Genomic DNA, 19,470 nt, shown 5'->3' on the forward strand with positions numbered 1-19,470 from the left:
AGCCCCTGGGCCTTAGTTTGCCTACTCATGCCACAGGGTATTTGGTACTGAACTCCAATATTTCCCCAACGGTACCAGGCTGGCAAAGCCTGGTCTAAAGGAACTACTTCCCCTCAGGGAAGTGCTGGTAATGTTATGTTCCTAAAAAGGTAAAGGGACCCCTGACCATTAGGTCCAGTCGTGGCCGACTCTGGGGTTGCGGCGTTCATCTCACTTTATTGGCCGAGGGATCCGGCATACAGCTTCCAGGTCACGTGGCCAGCATGACTAAGCTGCTTCTGGTGACCCAGAGCAGTGCACGGAAACGCCGTTTACCTTCCTGCCAGAGTGGTACCTATTTATCTACTTGCACTTTGATGTGCTTTCGAACTGCTAGGTTGGCAGGAGCAGGGACCGAGCAATGGGAGCTCACCCCGTCGTGGGGATTCGAACTGCCGACCTTCTGATCGGCAAGTCCTAGGCTCTGTGGTTTAACCCACAGTGCCACCCATGTTCCTAGCACTTGCTAAAAACTTTTATTCAGGTGGTTTTTCCAGAACTTTAATCAGCACTGGGTACTGCTGTTTCATTTATTAATTAGACATTATTTAATATGCTGTTTTTAAGTAATCTGTGTTTTGTTTCAATAAGCAGCCTTAATATTTTTTGAATTATAGGTGGCATATAAATGATTTTCAAATAAAATAAAATAAAGTTTATAACTTTCTTCTTTTGGGTGAAGTCTGGTTACATTTGTTCACCCTTATTGCAAAGCTTCCCAGAAAATGAAGCCCATATTTGATGTCCAATGGTAGCTGTTGCAAGGAAGGGCTTTGTCTTTTAATAATCTCATTCCTTCTGCTCTAGACTTTCAAAGCTTTAACTTCTGGTAAAGTGGTGATAGTTCGTCTACAAGCCCATTGCAAGCCCCTGTGTGATGCATCCCGCCTAGGCCAAAGTCCAGGATCCAGAAAAAAATTCTGCTTGCACCGGTAAGCAAGGATCAGATTTCTCTGGACCATGAAGCTTCTCCCACAATTCCTAGAAAAGTCCCTGTGGACACACTTAGCATCTTAATTGGCTGTACAGCTGTTTTTTGTTGTACGAGGAGGGGTTGGGGGAGCTAGACAAACTCTTTATTAAAGGGTAGGGGGGCATCATTTGTAGCAATTATTCTCAAATTGAGGTGGAGGAAGCTGTCATTCCGGCATTTACTGTTTCTTCTCCCTTGTACAGTTGTTGTGTTTTCTTTCTCATGACAGTGATGTTGGAGTATCACACAAGCACCCTGTCAGGAGAGATATGCAGTAAACACTTGACACCTAAGTGCAAGAATACATGGCCTGTGGCAAATATGAATTATTCAGCCAGAAATCAAGATAATTTTGCTTCTCACTTAAGAAACTAAGTCTCTTCCTTTCTTCCCTGTCTTAGTATCTCTTTTCTGCTGTATCCTTTCCTCTCTTTCCATCTTTTTTTTTTATTCATTCTTTCTGTAACTAACTACAATTAATGTAATGACTTATTTTCTTCTAGGGTATTTCCAAATCCATGCTACTGGTGCACACAGTTGTTTGCGGGGGGGGGGTGTTTTGTTTTTACAGTGTCCATCATCACAAGGCCAATCCATACTCCCCGGCCCCCATTTTAATATAGGTTCCCTCTTTCTGTGGAAAATTTGGGGAGTAAAAATAACTCATGGAAGCTTATCCATGTATTGTTATTAATAGTACTTTGATTTCTCGCCCACCCTTCACCATAAGGTCCCTGGGTGGGTTACAGAAATTTAAAATCCAATATTAAAAATAGTTCAAAACAAATTACCACCACCAGGATAGCATGGTACCTGAAAATATAAACACACACACACACACACACATATATATATATATACACAGTCATACCTCATGTTACGTTTGCTTCAGGTTGCGCATTTTCAGGTTACATCCCATGGCAATCCGGAAGTACCGGAAAGGGTTACTTCCGGGTTTTGCCACTTGTGCATGCGCAGACGCACAAAATGACATCACACGCATGCACAGAAGCGTCAAATTGCGACCCACGCATACACAGATACGCAGATGCGGGTTGCGTTCCTCTCAGGTTGTGAATGGGCCAGTTCACAACTAGAGGTACCACTGTGTGTGTATGTGTATATATATGTGTGTGTGTGTGTGTGTGTGTGTTTGTTTGTGTGTGTGTGTGTGTGTGTGTGCGTGTGTGTGTATAATATCTTAGGTGTTGAGGACCAGGGTAAAGAGGAGCATCTTCCACACATGATAGAAACTATCTAATGAACATACTTACGTGAGGAAGGAATTCTGCAACCTAAGAGCTGCTACAGAGAATGCGCTCTCCTGGTTGCCCTCCCTCAACTTCTGTGCGTGGTGGAACTATCAAGAGGTTCCTCTCTGCTGATCTTATTATAAAGGTCTATAGCGGAGGCAGTATTTCAGATATATATTTGATGGGTAAAGAGGCTTTCTTGGGGGTTTTCTATTGCCACTTCCCCTGCTTCTGTTTGCGCTTCACCTGAGTACAACCTAGCCATTTTATTTTTGTTGACCTAGAGGATGCGACCCTGCCTGTCTACATGTATTGCACATTCATGGTACATCCATGAGTCCTTATTAGTCTTGTGAAAGGCCTATTTGGAGTCCCACCAGGAAGGTCCATTGGTGAGCCATTTGCTGCATGGGTAAGAATTGCTGGACTGGAACAACTGTGGGGCCCTTCAGTCACTGTTGGGTTAGTAGATTTTGCAAGCATCCTGCTGGCCAGCATGAAGAATGGCCATGGCTGTGGCAACCTTGCTGAGTTGGCCGTGTTGATTGGGGGGAGCAGCCCTCTCACAAGGATGGTTTGGTGCTCTATTATCTAACAGGTTTTTGTTTTTTTAAGATATTAAGCAAATTGCCATATCATTCCACTTCTGCCACTGTATCCCTTAAACACCACCGATTCCATGTTTAGTAAGGAACAGGGAGAAATCTGATTTAGTTCATATTTAAAGGCAAATCTGCACCTAATTGGCACTTTCCAAAACAATATGAGAACCAGAACAGTCATCCTTCAAAATTAACACTTCTCTCATTTTTGGAATGCAGTTTTCCAGTCAAGCAATGTGTATACAAATGCATATACTAGAGTAAAGTGTGCCTAAAAATGCATATATTCGTGATATATAAAAACGCATTGGACTAGGGGAAATTGCTTGCAACAATGTGTATTTTAAGCAAAAGTACACACATACAGTTGTGTATATTAGAGGAAATTTGCACTGGAAGGCTGACAAATTTTCAAGAGGACTATTTAAAAAGTGAATTTGAAAACTGATATAGTGGTGAATTGAACTTAAGATTCGAAAATTAAGAACCTGAGAGAAACCAAAACTGACAGATTCACTCATCCCTAGTGCTTAGTGCTTAATATGCTTTCACCTAGGGCAATCTGAAATGAAATCAAAAGCAATCAAATGCATGACACAAAATGGAATGCTACTATGTAATATTGTGGTGGAAATGAATCTATTTATCACACTTTCATCTTCAACCCCCATCCCTACAACCCTTCATTTTGCCCATTGTGAAATGTCCTGATAGCATTGGCTCTTGTGCACTTTACCCCACCTCCCAGAACTGTAATGTCTTCCCTTATGGGAAAATTACTGCAGCTCCTCTCCTGAAATTTGGCATAATTTGTACATGCAGAAAGCAGTGGCCTAGCGTTTGTGAAACCTGCCCTTCCAGGGATGCACCTATCAGACTATGGAGTGTATGATGTATATGTGCGTGGTGATGCAATGTTGCTGTTGCCGCAAGATCAAACGCAGGAAAAGCTTCCAATCCTTCTTTGCACCATGGCACAAAAGTGCATGACATCTTTTTTTACCTTTCCTCTTTGCGTTGCCCTCAATCTGGACACTTCAAGATCTTTGGTTGTGTAAAATGTAGTAATTTCTAATGTGGTTATTATGGTAAAGTTATTTTTTTTCCTAGGAGGGGCGCAAATACAGCTCCTTTCCAAGGGTGCAAGGGAAAGTCACCTAGCAATAGACATCTGCTCATGCAAGGGGAGCACCCAGGTCCATAAGGTATGCAAGCAGAAGCTCAACAACTATCTGCCAGGGATGCTGTACTTGTTACAAGTTCCTGCACTGACTTGTGGGTTGGTCTAAATGACTTCCAAGGTGCTTTCCAACTTTGTAATCCTATGATTTTGGGGGACAATGTGAGGCAAGATATAATCATTCAGAACAATGCCATATTTTTAGTGTCTTGATGATGCTTTGTTTTTTTTGAAAATATTGTTGCAGTTTTTCAACAAAATGTCTGGAAAGGATTTTAACATAGTACAAGTTGGCTTGCAAACACATTTGAATAAATTTGTTTACAGGCTCTGCAGGGATTGCCCCTAACCTGTACATTTTTTACTTTTGCACAAAGGAACAGGCTCCCTTACCGAATTCTTGATGTCTGCTCATATTCCAGCTGTCTTGGTTTTCACAGTGGAGCAAGAAGTAAGCACCCACTTCCACCCCAAACCAACTCCATGGCCAATGCAGAGAACAGTGTCTAGACCAGGAGAGCACAGCTACTCCTACCTTGCAGTTCTTCCCACATAACACCAACTGGGGCATTGTAACCTTTGGGATAATTTCTCGGGGCAAATTAATTTCAGCATACAATCAGCAATATTCCATACCTAGTTCCAATGTTTAAAGGTAAAGGTAAAGGTACCCCTGCCCGTACGGGCCAGTCGTGTCCGACTCTAGGGTTGCGTGCTCATCTCACTTAAGAGGCCAGGAGCCGGCGCCGTCCGAAGACACTTCCGGGTCACGTGGCCAGCGTGATGAAGCTGCAGTTGGCGAGCCAGCACCAGCACCGCACACAGAAACGCCGTTACCTTCCCGCTATAAAGTGGTACCTATTTATCTACTTGCACTTAGAGGTGCTTTCGAACTGCTAGGTGGGCAGGAGCTGGGACCGAAAGACGGGAGCTCACCCCGCCGCGGGGATTCGAACCGCCGACCTTACGATCAGCAAGTCCTAGGCACTGAGGTTTTACCCACAGCGCCACCCACGTCCCCTAGTTCCAATGTTTAAAAACCCACTAAACAGCACAAATATGCCTTTTGCAAATAAAGCTTTTTTGCTGATCAGTGCCAATAATCATTTGACAGCTCACATGCCTCTTCTTCTGGTAAAGTCCCCGCCTTAGTCGAAAAGCTGTTTCCAACAATATCTCCTCCTCCTTCTCTTTCCTTTCCTCTAGCTCTTTTCCCACTTCCCTCTTCCTCCTGAACAGCCATTTACAGCAACGCAGCCATTGTTTATGAGGTTGGGACTGGCTGTCAGCCAATCAGAGCTGAGCAGCTGGGATATAATAGCCCAGGCGCCAGCCATTACAGAGGAAGGAGAAGACAGGTCATCAGTGACATCACCTCTCAGAAAGTAAGCGGGGGAAGGAGGAAGCATTGATTTAAATTTGGAGAGATGACTGGAAATTTGGACCATGAGGAGAAAGCGGTGCATCAGAGGACAATCTGGAGCATATAAAAAGATGGCCAGGGAGCCACCATGAGTACAACATCTAAAATGCTAAAAATAAGGCAGCTGGTGTCCTTTATATTGCTGCCAAATGATACACGCAAGATACGTTACAGACAGGTACACTGCTGTTGTTGTTTAGTCGTTATGTCCGACTCTTCGTGACCCCATGGACCAGAGCACGCCAGGCAGTCCTGCCTTCCACTGCCTCCCGCAGTTTGGTCAAACTCATGCTGGTAGCTTCGAGAACAGTCACCAGTCTAGCTGCCGCAGTCTGGATTGGTTGTAGTTTTCAGGTCACCTTCAATGGTAGCCCCACATAGAACACATTGCAGTAGTCCAAGCGAGAGATAACAAGAGCATGCACCACTCTTGCAAGACAGTTGGGTCTCAGCCTGCTTACCAGATGGAGCTGATAAACAGCTGCCCTGGACACAGAATTGACCTGCACCTCCATGCATCATTCATGAGTCCAGAATGACCCCCAGGCTGAAGGACCCTTCAGCGACACAGTTACCCCATTCAGGACCAGGGAGTCCTCCACACGTGCCCGCCTCCTGTCCCCCAAAAAGGAATTGTAGTTTGGTTCCCTGGAAAGAGGGAACATGTTAAACCACATTAAGCCTCTAATGTCAAGAATGTTCCAGGTGGAATTTGTAGGCCAGGCCAAAGTTCAAGCAGACTATTTAACACAGGAGCAGGAGTTCAAACAAATTAGCAGGACCATGGACAGCTCCAAGTGGAGCTCTGTTGAACTGAACAGGAATTCAATGAGGCTTAGAAAGAGAGGGCCAAGGCTGGCTTTTTGGTGAGGTGAAGCAATTTCAAGCATTATCCACCCTGCCCTTCCCTGTCTCAACGGTTACACAGTTGCCAGTCCCAGTTCACCAGCAGCAGCCCCACCATGGCTTCACCCATGCTGCCACCACTGATGTGCCCTCACCACTAATACTGTGCCTCACTGCCACTGCTGCATTGTAGCATCAGCATAAGTGAAGCTGTGGGCAAGTATTCAGTGGCAGTGGCAGAGCTGGCAGGAGCTCAGGCACAATGGGAGGCAGGGAGGCAGCCAGGCTCTGTGGAGCGGCCATGTTTGGGGGGGCGGTGATGGGAAATTTTGCTCTACCGTCTGACTTAGATTCTGAAGACTCCCTGCAACAGAAGCACTGGAATAAATGTCTTAAAATCAGGTCACAATCCTTTAAAACAGAGGAAACCTCTCTGGGGGGGATGTAGCTTGCAACCCTGAATAGGCTGCTGACTATATCAATGGCAGGGATCAATGGGGTTTCATTGTAGCTTTGCTTACCAAATGTAAGTGAGATAATGCCATGCCAGATTAGATCACTTCCTGGGCAGACATCTTATCCAATGCAAACTGAAGATTTTCCAATGCAAATTACCTCCATCTGAATTACTGTGATTTGCATAGGGAACATTTTCCAATTCACCCCCCCCCCCCGGCAATACGCACTTCACTCCTCCAACCTGGCTTTGCCAAGCCCCTCAACATCCTTCATGGGTGCTCAACAGCTTCGTCCAATCTTTTCTCTGAGGTCTCTGCCCTCCCTCTCTACTGCCCCACAGGAGGGAGCGCAGGAGTCAGAAGTAGAGGAGCCAATTGCTGCTTGCTGAAAGAGATGGTTTAATAACATTAATATGCATGAGGTGAGGAGAAGGGAGTGTTCTCTGTATTAAATATTTACCACTCAAGCCTTTGCATGTCTTCTAGGAATTCTGAAGGTCTGAAATTATTGCTGAAGGGGGATTCCAGGGACACAGCAGAAGAATCCCAGAGTGCCTAGCCTTGGCTTCCCTTTGGCTGCAAGACCCCAGTGGCTGTGCAATGGATACTGCAAGTTGGGCTTTGCTCCCAGGTGCAGGTTTGAACACAGCCATCTCCCCACTGTAGTCGCCTGCCAGTACACAAGGGAGTCATTCTGTGGCTTGTGTTTCCTGGAGCCATGTGGTCTTCCTATGGTCCAAAAGCTCTGCAGGGTGCAGTGGAGACAGGTTCCAAATGAGGATTCCTTCTCCAAAGCGAGTGATGTAAGGGTCACTTCTGAAGTGCAGGTGGTCATCATGACAGCCTCCACAGACGTGCTTCTGCAGCCCTACCCTGTCTAAGTCTCTGCAACCCTTTGCAGCTCAAGGGCTGCATTCCTTGTGGGCAATCTTCCAGAGACCACATGGGTGGGGCCAGATGGAAAAGTGGATGGAGCAACAGATAAAACTTTTACTCTTGTACAGTAGAGTACATTCCACCCATGCCAAAGCCAGGGGTTTCTACACACCTGCATCCACACACATCTATGTCCCATCCAGCAAGCTGCAAGCATTGTCTCAGTTCAAGAATAGATTCCAGCCAGTCAAAGGCTTTGGGAGAGACTGAGAAAGAAAGCTGGTGAGGGGTGTATCTTGGGGAGGAGGCATGCACTAGGGACAGTCTCTGGTGCCAGGCAGAGCTGCTTGGAGACCACTACTGCCCTAAACAAATATCAGCTTCAGATGTTGGGTTTTTGCAGTAGAAGAGGAAAGACTTACACCCTTTCTTCCATTCTGATGATTACCAGCCCTTTCAGCTGATGCTACTTGTTTTCCCCATCAGGTAAATGTACATCAACAAGCTAGAAATTAAAATAGGAAGCTTTAAGTGGGTAGGGAGTCTGGCAGACAATGGCTGCATTTGAACATCATGCTATAGTTTAAAATGAATGCACTGGTTCCCAAGGAGGAGATTACAAACACTTTGTTCCTCCCTTGGCTTTCTGGCCAGTGCAGGACTGCAGCCAAGCCAAGGTTTGCCTCAGCATGTCATTGAAACCTGAGATCATGGTTAAAAGCTCTCCCCCTTGGACACAACCTGTAGCCCCAGTTTTTGTCCTAAGGTTAAAAAGCAGGGAGGAAAGAGAGGGTGAGCTCTTCACTGGGGGCCAGCATGTTCATGAGATCATGGCAAGCTGTACTTTTCTAACCAGAGGGTCAGGTGGTCACCTTCTGCTTCCTCCTGTATGAACTACTGGCTATCTACCGTTCTTTAGCAGAGCTTGTTGACTGAGAGATACTTCTCTTGGGGTGGAGAAATTGCACTGGAATGCAAGGAAGGAGCCTCTCTTAAAAAGGGGTAGTCAGTGATGGCTGGTGGCCTGGAGAGCTGGTGAGACAGGGAAGGCAACTAGAGGTGGAATAAGAGCCAGCAACAGGGAGAACCAGCTTCTTCTAGTTTTTGTCGCCATCCTTTTCCCTGCTGAGTTCTACAAGAGCCAACACCTGGAGGCTAAGGCAGAGGAGGCTGCCAGCCAGGGACACCCCTTGAACTAGTTGTAAGTAAGAAGGTGGGCAAGTGGGAGGTTACTGAGAATCAACTGGTGTTGGTGGGTCATCCTAATGGAACCTCAACTGGGGGTAATAAATGCCTCAAGAGTCATCAAGGTTATAACAGCTTAGTTTTACCAGGAATGAGATGCCTGTTTTCAGTGTTCCTGAATCTCATACTCACTCATACTCCCCACCAACAAAATCCAATAGGTGCTGAAGAAAGGCAGGAGTGTGGGGGATCAATTCAAAAGTGCAAGAATTATCTCTCTCTCTCTGTTTTCCTATCCCACTCCCTATCCCCTGCACATTATTTGGGGCAAACCTATGTGTGCAAGGAGGCCCACTAGTGATAGAAGAATATATTTGTAGTTTTTTTATATATACTGTGTGTGTGTGTGTGTGTGTGTGTGTGTGTGTGTGTGTGTGTTTTCAGTGGAGGGGATTGTATTTCTTCATTTCTCAGTTTTTCCTAATTATAATTATTTTTAATTTATTCCACTGGAGGAAATTTTATTTCTTCTTTTCTTCCTTTATTTTGCTTTTGCTGCATGCACACCATGCATTGAAAGCAACCCCCTGTCCTGTTCCAAATACTGAGAAGTGGCATTTGCACCTCACAGAACGGCAATTCCCTGCACCTTTAACAAATTGGAGCTCCAATAATTCTGTGGGACTGAGGGAGGAATGTGCTTTAAATGTGTGTACACAGCCAGAGTATTTTCTGTGCCACTCACTTTGGTCCTGCCCACTTGCACCTTGGCATGCAACTCTCAGAAGGCTGGTCGTATTTGAATCTGGCCCTTGGGATGAAAGAGGTTCCCCACCCCTATTTCACCAAATGCATAATGCACCAAATGCATGCACAAACACACAGACACACGGTGGTGGTGAAGTGGAATTGTAAGTTGTGTGGGAAATGAAATGCAAAAAGTACAGCTTGTGGCAAACCTGTTAGAACTAGAATGCACGCATGCATGCATGCAAAAAACAAAACAAAAACCCCCTCAGTGACCCTTTAAACAGCAGTGAGAGGTGATAAAACAACCAACTTAGCAATGCTTTGTTGATTAACATATGTAATGGGACAGGAAACCATTTTCTCCATTCAGACTCAAATGAGTAGAATTGAATTTACTGATATAAGTCAGCTATTCCACTTTAAAGCCCCCTTTGAAATTCCTTTGTTAAAGGGTGGCCACTTTAAGATCTGTGGGCTTCTTGGCATCCTGTTCAGTGGCCTTTTCAGTACAATGCTTGACTAAAAGGAGGCCCTTCCCAGTTGTTTTCTAGCACTACCAAATGTTACAAAGCCAACCAGAGGCTCTCAATTAATAGCTCTGTGTTTTGACACAGCTGTTGACACTGGTGGCTTGCGCTTCTTCTCCCCAGATCAATAGTGCAAATGCTTGCCAGCTGTGGGTGCACAGTACTGTGAAAAATTGCTTGTTCTGAAGGACACCTCCCAGCATCCACCACTGCCAGGGCAAATGGTGATAAATAACTTGACCTGAGGATATGGACATCTGAGCATGTCTGGAACTTCCTGCCAAACCCATTTTGAGTGTCCCCACAATCTGTGTAACACCCGTGCATAGAGGGAAGCCCCAGGGAAAGGCAGCATTACTCAGGAGCCTCTATGAAATCTATTGATTTCTCTTTTGCTTATCATCCCTTGAAAAGTGACTGATACGAAAGTCAAAAACAAGAAAGCTCTTTGATAGTCTAACAAGTTGGAAGTCAGACTACAATGCATTTGAGGTATAAGGCTATTTGCTTCCCAGACTTAGGGAGGATTGGACAAGCACACACACACACACTCCCATACTTTAGGGAAATAATTACATCTGTCAAGTTATTAATATGTCTTTCAATACCTAAACCATTGATTTATGTTACTGTATTAACATTTTGTATATTGCCAAGACTTCAGAACATATCTTAATTCGAATCCCTGAAACTTTTCTAGGCTTCTTATAGAAATTATATTTCTCTGCAGCTCCAAACTTTAAGTTCACCATTAGGATCAAGGAGTCAATATATTTTCCAGGGGAAAACTGTTGCTTTTCCCCAGACATGTTAGGACTTTGTTAGTGGTAGGGTTTTTTGTTTTGTATTTTGGACTGCCTAGGTGGTTTTATTGTGCTGCTTAACTCAATTAAAATAAGTTTGGTTTCTTCTGACTGCCCAAGCAGATCCATTTTATACACAGGATGGGCTGCAAGCGCAGATCAGATGAGGCAGCCTCACTTTTTGCAGAGGCTGCCTATAAAATATTTAGTGAGCTGCCACAGGCAATTGCATTAAAGGAGGTAGTTAAACACCCCCTACCCGAGGGCACCCCCCCTGCCATGTAAATCAAACAAATTGGACTCTTTTCACAATTGACACACATGATTTTACTTATGGTGAATAATTTAGTATTAAAAAGTAGAGACACACTTTGCCCCATCTGTAATTTCTTTTCCTTTTATTCTTTTCCCTCACACTCCCTTCTCTACCAAGAGTTGGAGTGGTAGGGATGCCAGCCCTTCTTCTAATGTAGGAGGCGGCAAGAGGGGCATTTTGCTGCCTGGGTGACCCGTTAAAAAGATTCCCGCTTCTTAATGGAAGAAGCTGCGTTCGCTCCGGAAACTCACCAAGTTGTCCATTTAAAATCCTAAGCAGGATTAACGCTGAGGGAAAAGGCAGCTGGCCTCGATGAATTCCCTCCTGGCACCTTCAGTGGGCAATTGCACTTTTTAAATTAAGAGCTCTCCTTTAGTACAAAGTGGGTCAGGTTTTTTTTTTTTTTTAATAAAGGTTTTTACAGACCTGATTAATCTCCCTAGCATCTATGGGCATCCTCATAATCAGCGCCTTGTGGTTTATTGCCCCTGGGGCTAGGCTGATATGCTTGTTAGGCCTCAGCCCTTCTTCGAAGTTAACTAGATCAACTAGGTTACAAACTTCCCTTGCCACTCCAAGCCATGATGGCAATGATACACAACCTCAACCATGGGTCTCCTCCTCACTGTTGTCTAGTGGTTACAGCAAAGGAAGGAGACTTTCCACCCTTATCTAAGAGCCCATTCCCTCAATGGCAATTTATCAGGGGTCACATGTTGACAGTGGGCAGGGCCAGAACAAATAATGGGAGGCACCACCTTATTTCTCCCTCTGGCACCCCATTATCTTGCTGTCTTCATCCCTACCCAGTGGGCTGGCAGGCAAAAGAAAGAGAGCACCCTTGCCACACATCTGCCCTGATCACAGGCAGAAGATCCTCCACCCCACCACCATCCTCCATTCATTGCTGCATCTGTTTTGGCTCCCCTCTTCTCCTTTCCCTCTGGACTCTCCTCACTCACATGAAATTAGCCTTAATCAAATTCTGTCAGGCACGAACCGTTCCTCCCAGCACCCTTTTTATTGTGCATTTCACACATAAGTAGACCAACAGGATAGTCCTTCTGACATTGCCACAGACACAAATTTCCTCTGGGGTCAACATTCTACCCCACCATACCATCGAAATCTCATTGGTAAATCTCATGCCTGAAGTGGCTGCCTCACACTCCCTAACGGTAGGACTGCTCCTGTGTAGATGGAGGGCATTACACAAACTTCATCACAATTGAATGAACCCCCCATAATGGTAGAACATGATTAAAATCCTCCTCTGTTAATTCTACTACACAGGCAGACTGATCTAGGGCGAGGAGCTTCTAATTGTATTTGGGTCCCAAAACACTGAATGCTTTCAAGATGAGCACCATAGCTGTTGTGAGCCATAGTTGACTCAGCACTGGGGTAGCAATTGCTCTCAGGTGAAGAGCAGGAGCAGAAGGAGGCAGATGATACTATGTGTGTGGAGTGGCCCAAGAGAGAGGATAGGGGCCCTGTTTGTTTGTCTTTAGGAACTGGGGAGCGAAAGCAGTCCTGCCGGCTCCCCGTCAACCTCCATCGATAAAATTGAGGGGGCCCTTAGCAATGAGAAAGGGCACCAACCTGCAAGGATGAGAGACTAGTCAGCAGAGGAAGGAGCCAGGGGTGGCTGATCTCAGTCCCATCTCCTAGGACTAGGCACCACTTCTTCTGTTGTCCATGCCTCCAGCGAAGCATGCACCTTGAAGTGCAGCAAACCTTTAAGTACAGCAATCTCTTAGCGAGAGAAAGTCACATGAATAGCATAGGTAGAATGCATCTCATCAAATTCTTAAGCTCCTTCCCTTTTAGGATTTGGCAGGTGATGTTGTGTGTCCCACCCCATGACAGATGACAATACAGGAAGTCCCACTCCTCAGAGCCATGATGTAATGTTTTGGAGTATCAGATTACCCCCTCTATGAAAACGTCAATCATTCATGGTTTGGAAGCCTGCAGCCAATCCTGGAAGGTGCAAGCATGCCGTGTCTTGCCTTTAAATGATGGTAGGAGGGGCAAATCCATCTGTTGAGATATCTTTGTCACTTGCATCAAATCTTGGACTCCTGATGCCACTCATGAATTCTCTAATCTGTGGGATATAATCCACTGAGAGCAGTCAAGTACAACATTCCTTGTTTTCCGAGAGTGAACATGCAAGGGGATGTTTGGTCCAGCCAGTTGAAACTTCCTGTTCCTCCTGGCCTGGAGCATCCTTCCTTGTATGGGCATGACCTTTCCAGACCTGATAAAAGGACAAGGCATGCTGCCACTCTCTCTCTTTTCCATCTTCCTTTCATCCTGCGAACTTCCTGGAATGAACTCCTGGCTGCCCCAGGTCATCTCCCTTATGGAATAAACCTGTTAGTATAAGTTTGTAACTTTAAGCCTAACACCTGCCTTCAGGGATCACACTGTGCTCTGCCTGATTAAACTTTCTGAGTAAACTTTCTTTTTATTGCTTATAAGACCTTGGTGTCTTTATTCTTTTAGGAGGGATTCAAGGGGTCCAACCAGGAAAATATTAGAGCAAATTTCAGTCTGGATAAACCAGATTGAATTGCGTATTGTTTTAAGAAACTCACACGAGTTTGCAACTAGTTTTCTGCTGTGTACAGGGGAATGTAAACTCTGCTAAGTAAAGGAACTTGCTAGCGCAAGTTAGGAAGGATATTAATAAACAATATATCCTCTCCTGCCACCCTGAACATTCCCACATAATCCTGTCCATGGCAATCTGTACCTATGTCAAGCCTGACCTGTACCGTTGCATGCCTTGAATTAAGCTAACTTTCTGACTCGTACATGCCTCAGTCAGGATACTTGGAATAGGAATCATGACAACACATTTAATTGGCAGAAGCATGGAATTTTGATGGGGCTCAGCCCCCTCCTTGAATTTTTTTTGGGGGCCTCGGCCCCCTGCCCCCCTAGATGGCACCTTCTTTTCTTTTCTTTTCTTTTGATACAGTTACAAGCTTGGTGGATCAGGGGAATGCTGTGCACATTGTGTATCTTGATTTCAGTGAAGCCTTTGACAAAGTCCCCCATGATATTCTTGTATGGAAGCTGGTAAAATGTAGACTGGATGAGGTTACTCTTAGGTTGATTTGTAGCTGGTTGACTGACAAACCCAAAGAGTGCGCAGTAATGGTTCCTAAACATCCTGGGAAAAAGTGAACAGTGGGGCTCCTCAGGATTCTGTCCTGGGTCCATTGTTGTTCAACATTTTTATAAATGACTTAGATGAAGGAATCGAGGGGAAATTCATCAAATTTTCAGATGATACCAAACTGGGAGGGGTAGCTAATGCTACAGAAGACAGAAACAGAATTCAAAATGACCTTAATATGTTAGAGAACTGGGCCCAAGCTAACAAAATGAATTTCTATAGGCATAAATGTAAGGTTCTGCACTTAAACGGGATGAATCAGCTGCACAAACATAAAATTGGGGGTACCTGGCTTGCCAGCAGTACATGTGAAAAGGATCTAGGAGTCTTAGTAGACCACAAGCTTAACATGAGTCAACTGTCTGATGCAGCAGCAAAAAAAAGCTAATGCTATTCTAGGCTGCACCAACAGGAGTATAATGTCCTAATCAAGGGAAGTAATAGTCTCACTCTATTCTGCCTTGGGCAGACCACACCTGGAATACTGTGCCCAGTTCTAGGTGCAACAATTTAAGAAGAATTTTGACAAGCTGGAATGTGTGCAGAGGAGGGCAACCAAGATGATCAAGGATCTGGGAATCAAGCCTTTTGAGGAATGCTTGAGGGAGCTGGGTGTGTTTAGCCTGGAAAAGAGGAGACTGAGAACAGATATGATAGCCATATTTAGATATCTAAAGGGTCACATGGAAGGTGGAACAAGCTTGCTTTTTCCTGCTCCGGAGGGTAGGACTCAAACCAATGGATTCAAGTTACAAGAAAGGAGATTCCGACTAAACATCAGAAACAACTCTCTGATGGCAAGAGCTGGGAAGGTGGAGGACTCTCCTTCCTTGGAAGTTTTTAAGCAGAGGTTGGATGGCCATTTGCCATTGATGCTTTAGTTGAGATTCATGCATTGCAATTGGTTGGAGTAAATGACCCTCAGGATCCCTTCCAATTATACAATTCTAGGATTCTATGTGATTACAAAATGTCTCCTATTTACAGACTGAAGCTCAGTGGTTAAGCCCATGTTGTGCATGCTTAAGGTCTCTAGCTCAGTCCCTGACACCTGTAGATAGAAATTAGCAGGTGATGTGAAAAAACCTCTTACCAATGCTCTGACTACTAATACTCTGATGAGCCATTGCGAAGAGAGTCAGAATAGATCAGGGGTCAGCAAACGTTTTTCAGCAGGGGGCTGGTCCACTGTCCCTCAGACCTTGTGGTGGGCCGGACTATATTTTGGAGGGGGGAAATGAACGAATTCCTATGCCCCACAAATAACCCAGAGATGCATTTTAAATAAAAGGACACATTCTACTCATGTAAAAACACGCTGATTTCTGGACTGTCCGCAGGCTGGATTTAGAAGGTGATTGGGCCAGATCTGGCCCCCAGGCCTTAGAATTTATTCCATGGGTAGGCAAACTAAGGCCACTGTGTCTCAAGCCACATTTGCATACTGTGGTACACACCGGGGGGGGGGGGTGATATTATCCCAGTGTGCACTACCTGTTTGGTCTCTGCACATCTACAACCCCTCCCAACTTGTATTCATAAAGCTATCATCAGTGCATATACTGTCAGCTGCACATATGCACAAATGCACAAGCCTTAGCTTCACTGAGAAGTACCAGTAAATGTGGTGAAATGTGGTGGTTTTCCTTTTGGACTGAAAAGGTGGTTCGGGGGAAAGCACATCGAAGAGCAGCATTGCTCAAGAAACTACAGGATAGTTCTGTGTGACGTGTATACACAGATTCAAAAACCAGTGGGGGGGGCGGCGCTGGAGCCAGAGTAAATGGTAATGTGAAGACAGCCAAAGTTTATCATCTGCTCTTTGGCAGCACGCCGTCACTCCATTTTTCTCCATCAGTGGAGAGACACTGAATCAGAGAGTAAGGAGAAGCAGGCTAGCAGCAAGCACATTAAAATTGAAGACTCCCATGTTAGTCTATGTCAAGAGTGGAAATCCAAAAGCCACAACAGGGGAAATACATTCTTGAGACATTTTGGTTGGTCCTAACGCAGGTGCTTATCCATAATAAGGTAAAGAAGCAAGGAGATCAAGGACAGAAATCAAGACCTCATTTTCACTGGCAGAGGCAATTCAAAAGCACAACTTTCAGATACATTGTTTTGGAGGGGGCTGCTAGGACTTCCCCTCCCCCCGGTCGGAACTGCTTATCCTTGTATTTCTCTCCCCATATGTCCTGACGCTGATATTTTTTTTCTGCTTCCTTAACTCTGCTGCTTACTGCACGTGAGGTTTAATTCAGATAGGGCTAGAACAGTGGTAGTCAGTGCAAGACTTCTTCCCCCCCCCCGCACCCCCGTTTAACAGAATGAGCAGGAGGTCACTCCCCAAAGGCAGGCAGCCGCAGCCAATGGATATAACTCATTTCCAGGACAGGTGACAGTAAAAAAAAAAGTTTTTAATGTAATACTACTACTAATAATAATAAATAATAATAATGATGATGATAAATAAATAATGATAACAATAATAACAATAATAATAATAATAGCGAAGCTCCCTGGCCCTCTTTCTTCTTTGACAAGCCGCCTCCGGGAGCTCTGGCGGCAAAAGGGCGAGCAAGGAGCGTGAGCGCTTCTCCTGCTAAACCAAATAAAATCCCTTTCAGGCTCGGAGATCTCGGAAGTGGGCGGGGCGGAGTCCTGCGCCCGCAGCCAATGGGAGGACGGCCCGCTGGAAGGGTGTGGTCTGGGCGGCTCTATAATGTCATTGATAGTGCAAGAGCGCCGGCAGAGACAATAAGGGGAGCCGGGCTGGCGCGGTCACCTGCTGGTCTCCTCCTGCTCCTCGCCAACGCCGCCACCACCATAATCACCACCATGATGTCCATGAACAGCAAACAGGCGTTCAGCATGCACCCCATCCTGCACGAGCCCAAGTACACCCACCTCCACTCCAGCTCCGAGGCCATCCGGAGGGCTTGTTTGCCTGCCCCGCAGGTAAGGAACGGGTTCTACGGAAAGGGGATGGAGGTGGGGGAGAGAGGAAAGTGAAGGTGGGAGCTAGTATTTCTGTGAAAGGATGTCGGTACCTGGATCCCTTGCTTCCCTTCTCCACCCCTGTGACCTACTCAGTTGGACTGGTTCTCTCCGATCCCCTAGACGGGAGCCTCTGCGAAGGTGCAAATCAAATTTCCAAGTCGGGGGTGCAGGAAGAGGGAAGAGAGGGGCGCGGGACATTTGGGGTGATGGGTGAGCCCGAAAGATAACTCGGGCAAAGTCTGGAAAGAGGAAGAAGACGACTCTGCGGAGATCCGACGGCACTGTCCCGGCCCTTCCTGTTTACCCAAGCCCAGTCCTCCTCTCAAAAGTTGCGTGGCACAAATGAGGAGGGGAGACACGTGGAGGTAGGAAACGGTATACTTTCGGGAAAGAAAGGGGGGGCAGGAAAGGTTCATTTGATATATCCCAGCAGCAAGGCGACCCAGCTAGGGTCGGAGGTGGTGGATAGGTGCCTGCTTTCCTTCTCTGGTTGCGTGCCTCTCTCTGAGCTCTGTCCATCTCTCTCCCCACCCCCTCGCAGCTGCAAAGTAACTTCTTCGCCGGCCTGGACGAGACTTTGCTGCGCGGGGCCGAGGCCCTGGCGGCGGTGGACATTGTCTCGCAGAAGAGCCACCCCTTCAAGCCGGACGCCACTTACCACACCATGAGCAGCGTCTCGGTCTCCTGCACGCCCACCTCGTCGTCGGTGCACCTGCACCACCCGTCGGTGCTGAGCGGCCACTCGCACCACGCTCACCATCACCACCATCATCACCAGCCTGCTCAGGGCCTGGATGGCGAGCTGCTGGAGCACCTCAACTCAACCCTGCCGCTACCGGACGTGGGGGCAGCGCCCGCGCACCCCCACCCTCACGCCCACCTGCCGGCCCTCAATGCCATGGGGCACCCAGCGCACGGCCAGCCGCCCATGGGCATGGGCCACCACCCGCCCCACGGCCTGGCATCGCACACTGTCTTGGCCGGGCCGGAGACAGAGACGGACCCGCGGGAGCTGGAGTCCTTCGCGGAGCGCTTCAAGCAGCGGCGCATCAAGCTGGGCGTGACGCAGGCCGACGTGGGCTCCGCGTTGGCCAACCTCAAGATCCCCGGCGTCGGATGCCTCAGCCAGAGCACCATCTGCCGCTTCGAGTCGCTCACCCTCTCGCACAACAACATGGTGGCCCTCAAGCCCATCCTGGAAGCCTGGCTGGAGGAGGCGGAGCGGGCCCAGCGCGAGAAGATGGCCAAGCCCGAGGTGTACTCGACGGGAGACAAGAAGCGCAAGCGCACCTCCATCGCGGCGCCGGAGAAGCGCTCGCTGGAGGCCTACTTCGCCGTCCAGCCACGGCCTTCGTCGGAGAAGATCGCCGCCATCGCCGAGAAGCTGGACCTGAAGAAGAACGTGGTGAGGGTCTGGTTTTGCAATCAAAGGCAGAAGCAGAAGCGCATGAAATTCTCCGCCGCTTATTGAGGAGAGAGGATGGGGAAAGGGAAGGAAGAGCGGAGGGGGATAGAAGGCAAAAAGGACGCCTAAAACGGAGGGACAATGATGAATCTAAAATTAAAAGGGGTGAAAACATCTCCCACGAGCATGGGGAGCTCTATAGCGCACCCTGTGTTGGACTTACTGGAACTCCCTTGGCCGAGGGGTAACGAAAGGCAGACACAACTCAACCAGCCCCATCCGAGAGAGAGAGAGAGAGAGAAAGAAAGAAAGAAAGAGAGAATAAAGACTCTTTGTTTACTAAGTAAAAGAACAATGCAAATACTTCAATAGATATATACAGGAGTGAGGGGGAAAACCCCTATGCTACTGTACCATATTCCTGGTGAGTGAAAAAGTTGAGTCTTTTTCGTGGGTTTACTTTTTCTTTTCTTTTTTTAAATGAAAAAAGGGACTTCATATTTCCATCCCATTTCCATCCCTGTATTTTCAAGCAAACGAGATATGGAGGGGGGAAAGGAAGGAAGCTTGAAACCGAAAGCAAACAAACACTCCCTCTTTCCTCCCGAGTTCCAAAAGTTTGTTTGTTTTTTAACACTTTTTGC

At 46.6% G+C, this 19,470-nt stretch overlaps 1 protein-coding gene across 1 annotated transcript; it reads left to right on the forward strand.

Moving 5' to 3' along the window:
• Nucleotides 1-4,013: 4,013 nt before the first annotated feature.
• On the forward strand, nucleotides 4,014-18,934 carry LOC310754274 (brain-specific homeobox/POU domain protein 3-like). Its single transcript, XM_083596060.1, has 3 exons — nucleotides 4,014-4,072; nucleotides 17,049-17,379; nucleotides 17,963-18,934. Exons 2-3 carry the CDS (start codon nucleotides 17,098-17,100, stop codon nucleotides 18,890-18,892), a joined length of 1,212 nt encoding a protein of 403 aa, XP_083452186.1. The 5' UTR covers nucleotides 4,014-4,072; nucleotides 17,049-17,097; the 3' UTR covers nucleotides 18,893-18,934.
• Nucleotides 18,935-19,470: the final 536 nt, after the last annotated feature.

The sequence above is a fragment of the Podarcis filfolensis genome, assembly GCF_964270895.1.
Source record: "Podarcis filfolensis genome assembly, chromosome: Z".
NCBI classification, from domain to species: domain Eukaryota; kingdom Metazoa; phylum Chordata; class Lepidosauria; order Squamata; family Lacertidae; genus Podarcis; species Podarcis filfolensis.

Bases quoted from the DNA above. Each gene is read 5' to 3' on its own strand.
- LOC310754274 (XM_083596060.1), top strand. From the start codon at position 17,098: ATGGGAGGACGGCCCGCTGGAAGGGTGTGGTCTGGGCGGCTCTATAAT. The intron at 17,380-17,962 runs GTAAGGAACGGG...ACCCCCTCGCAG, and splicing joins CTTGTTTGCCTGCCCCGCAG to CTGCAAAGTAACTTCTTCGC.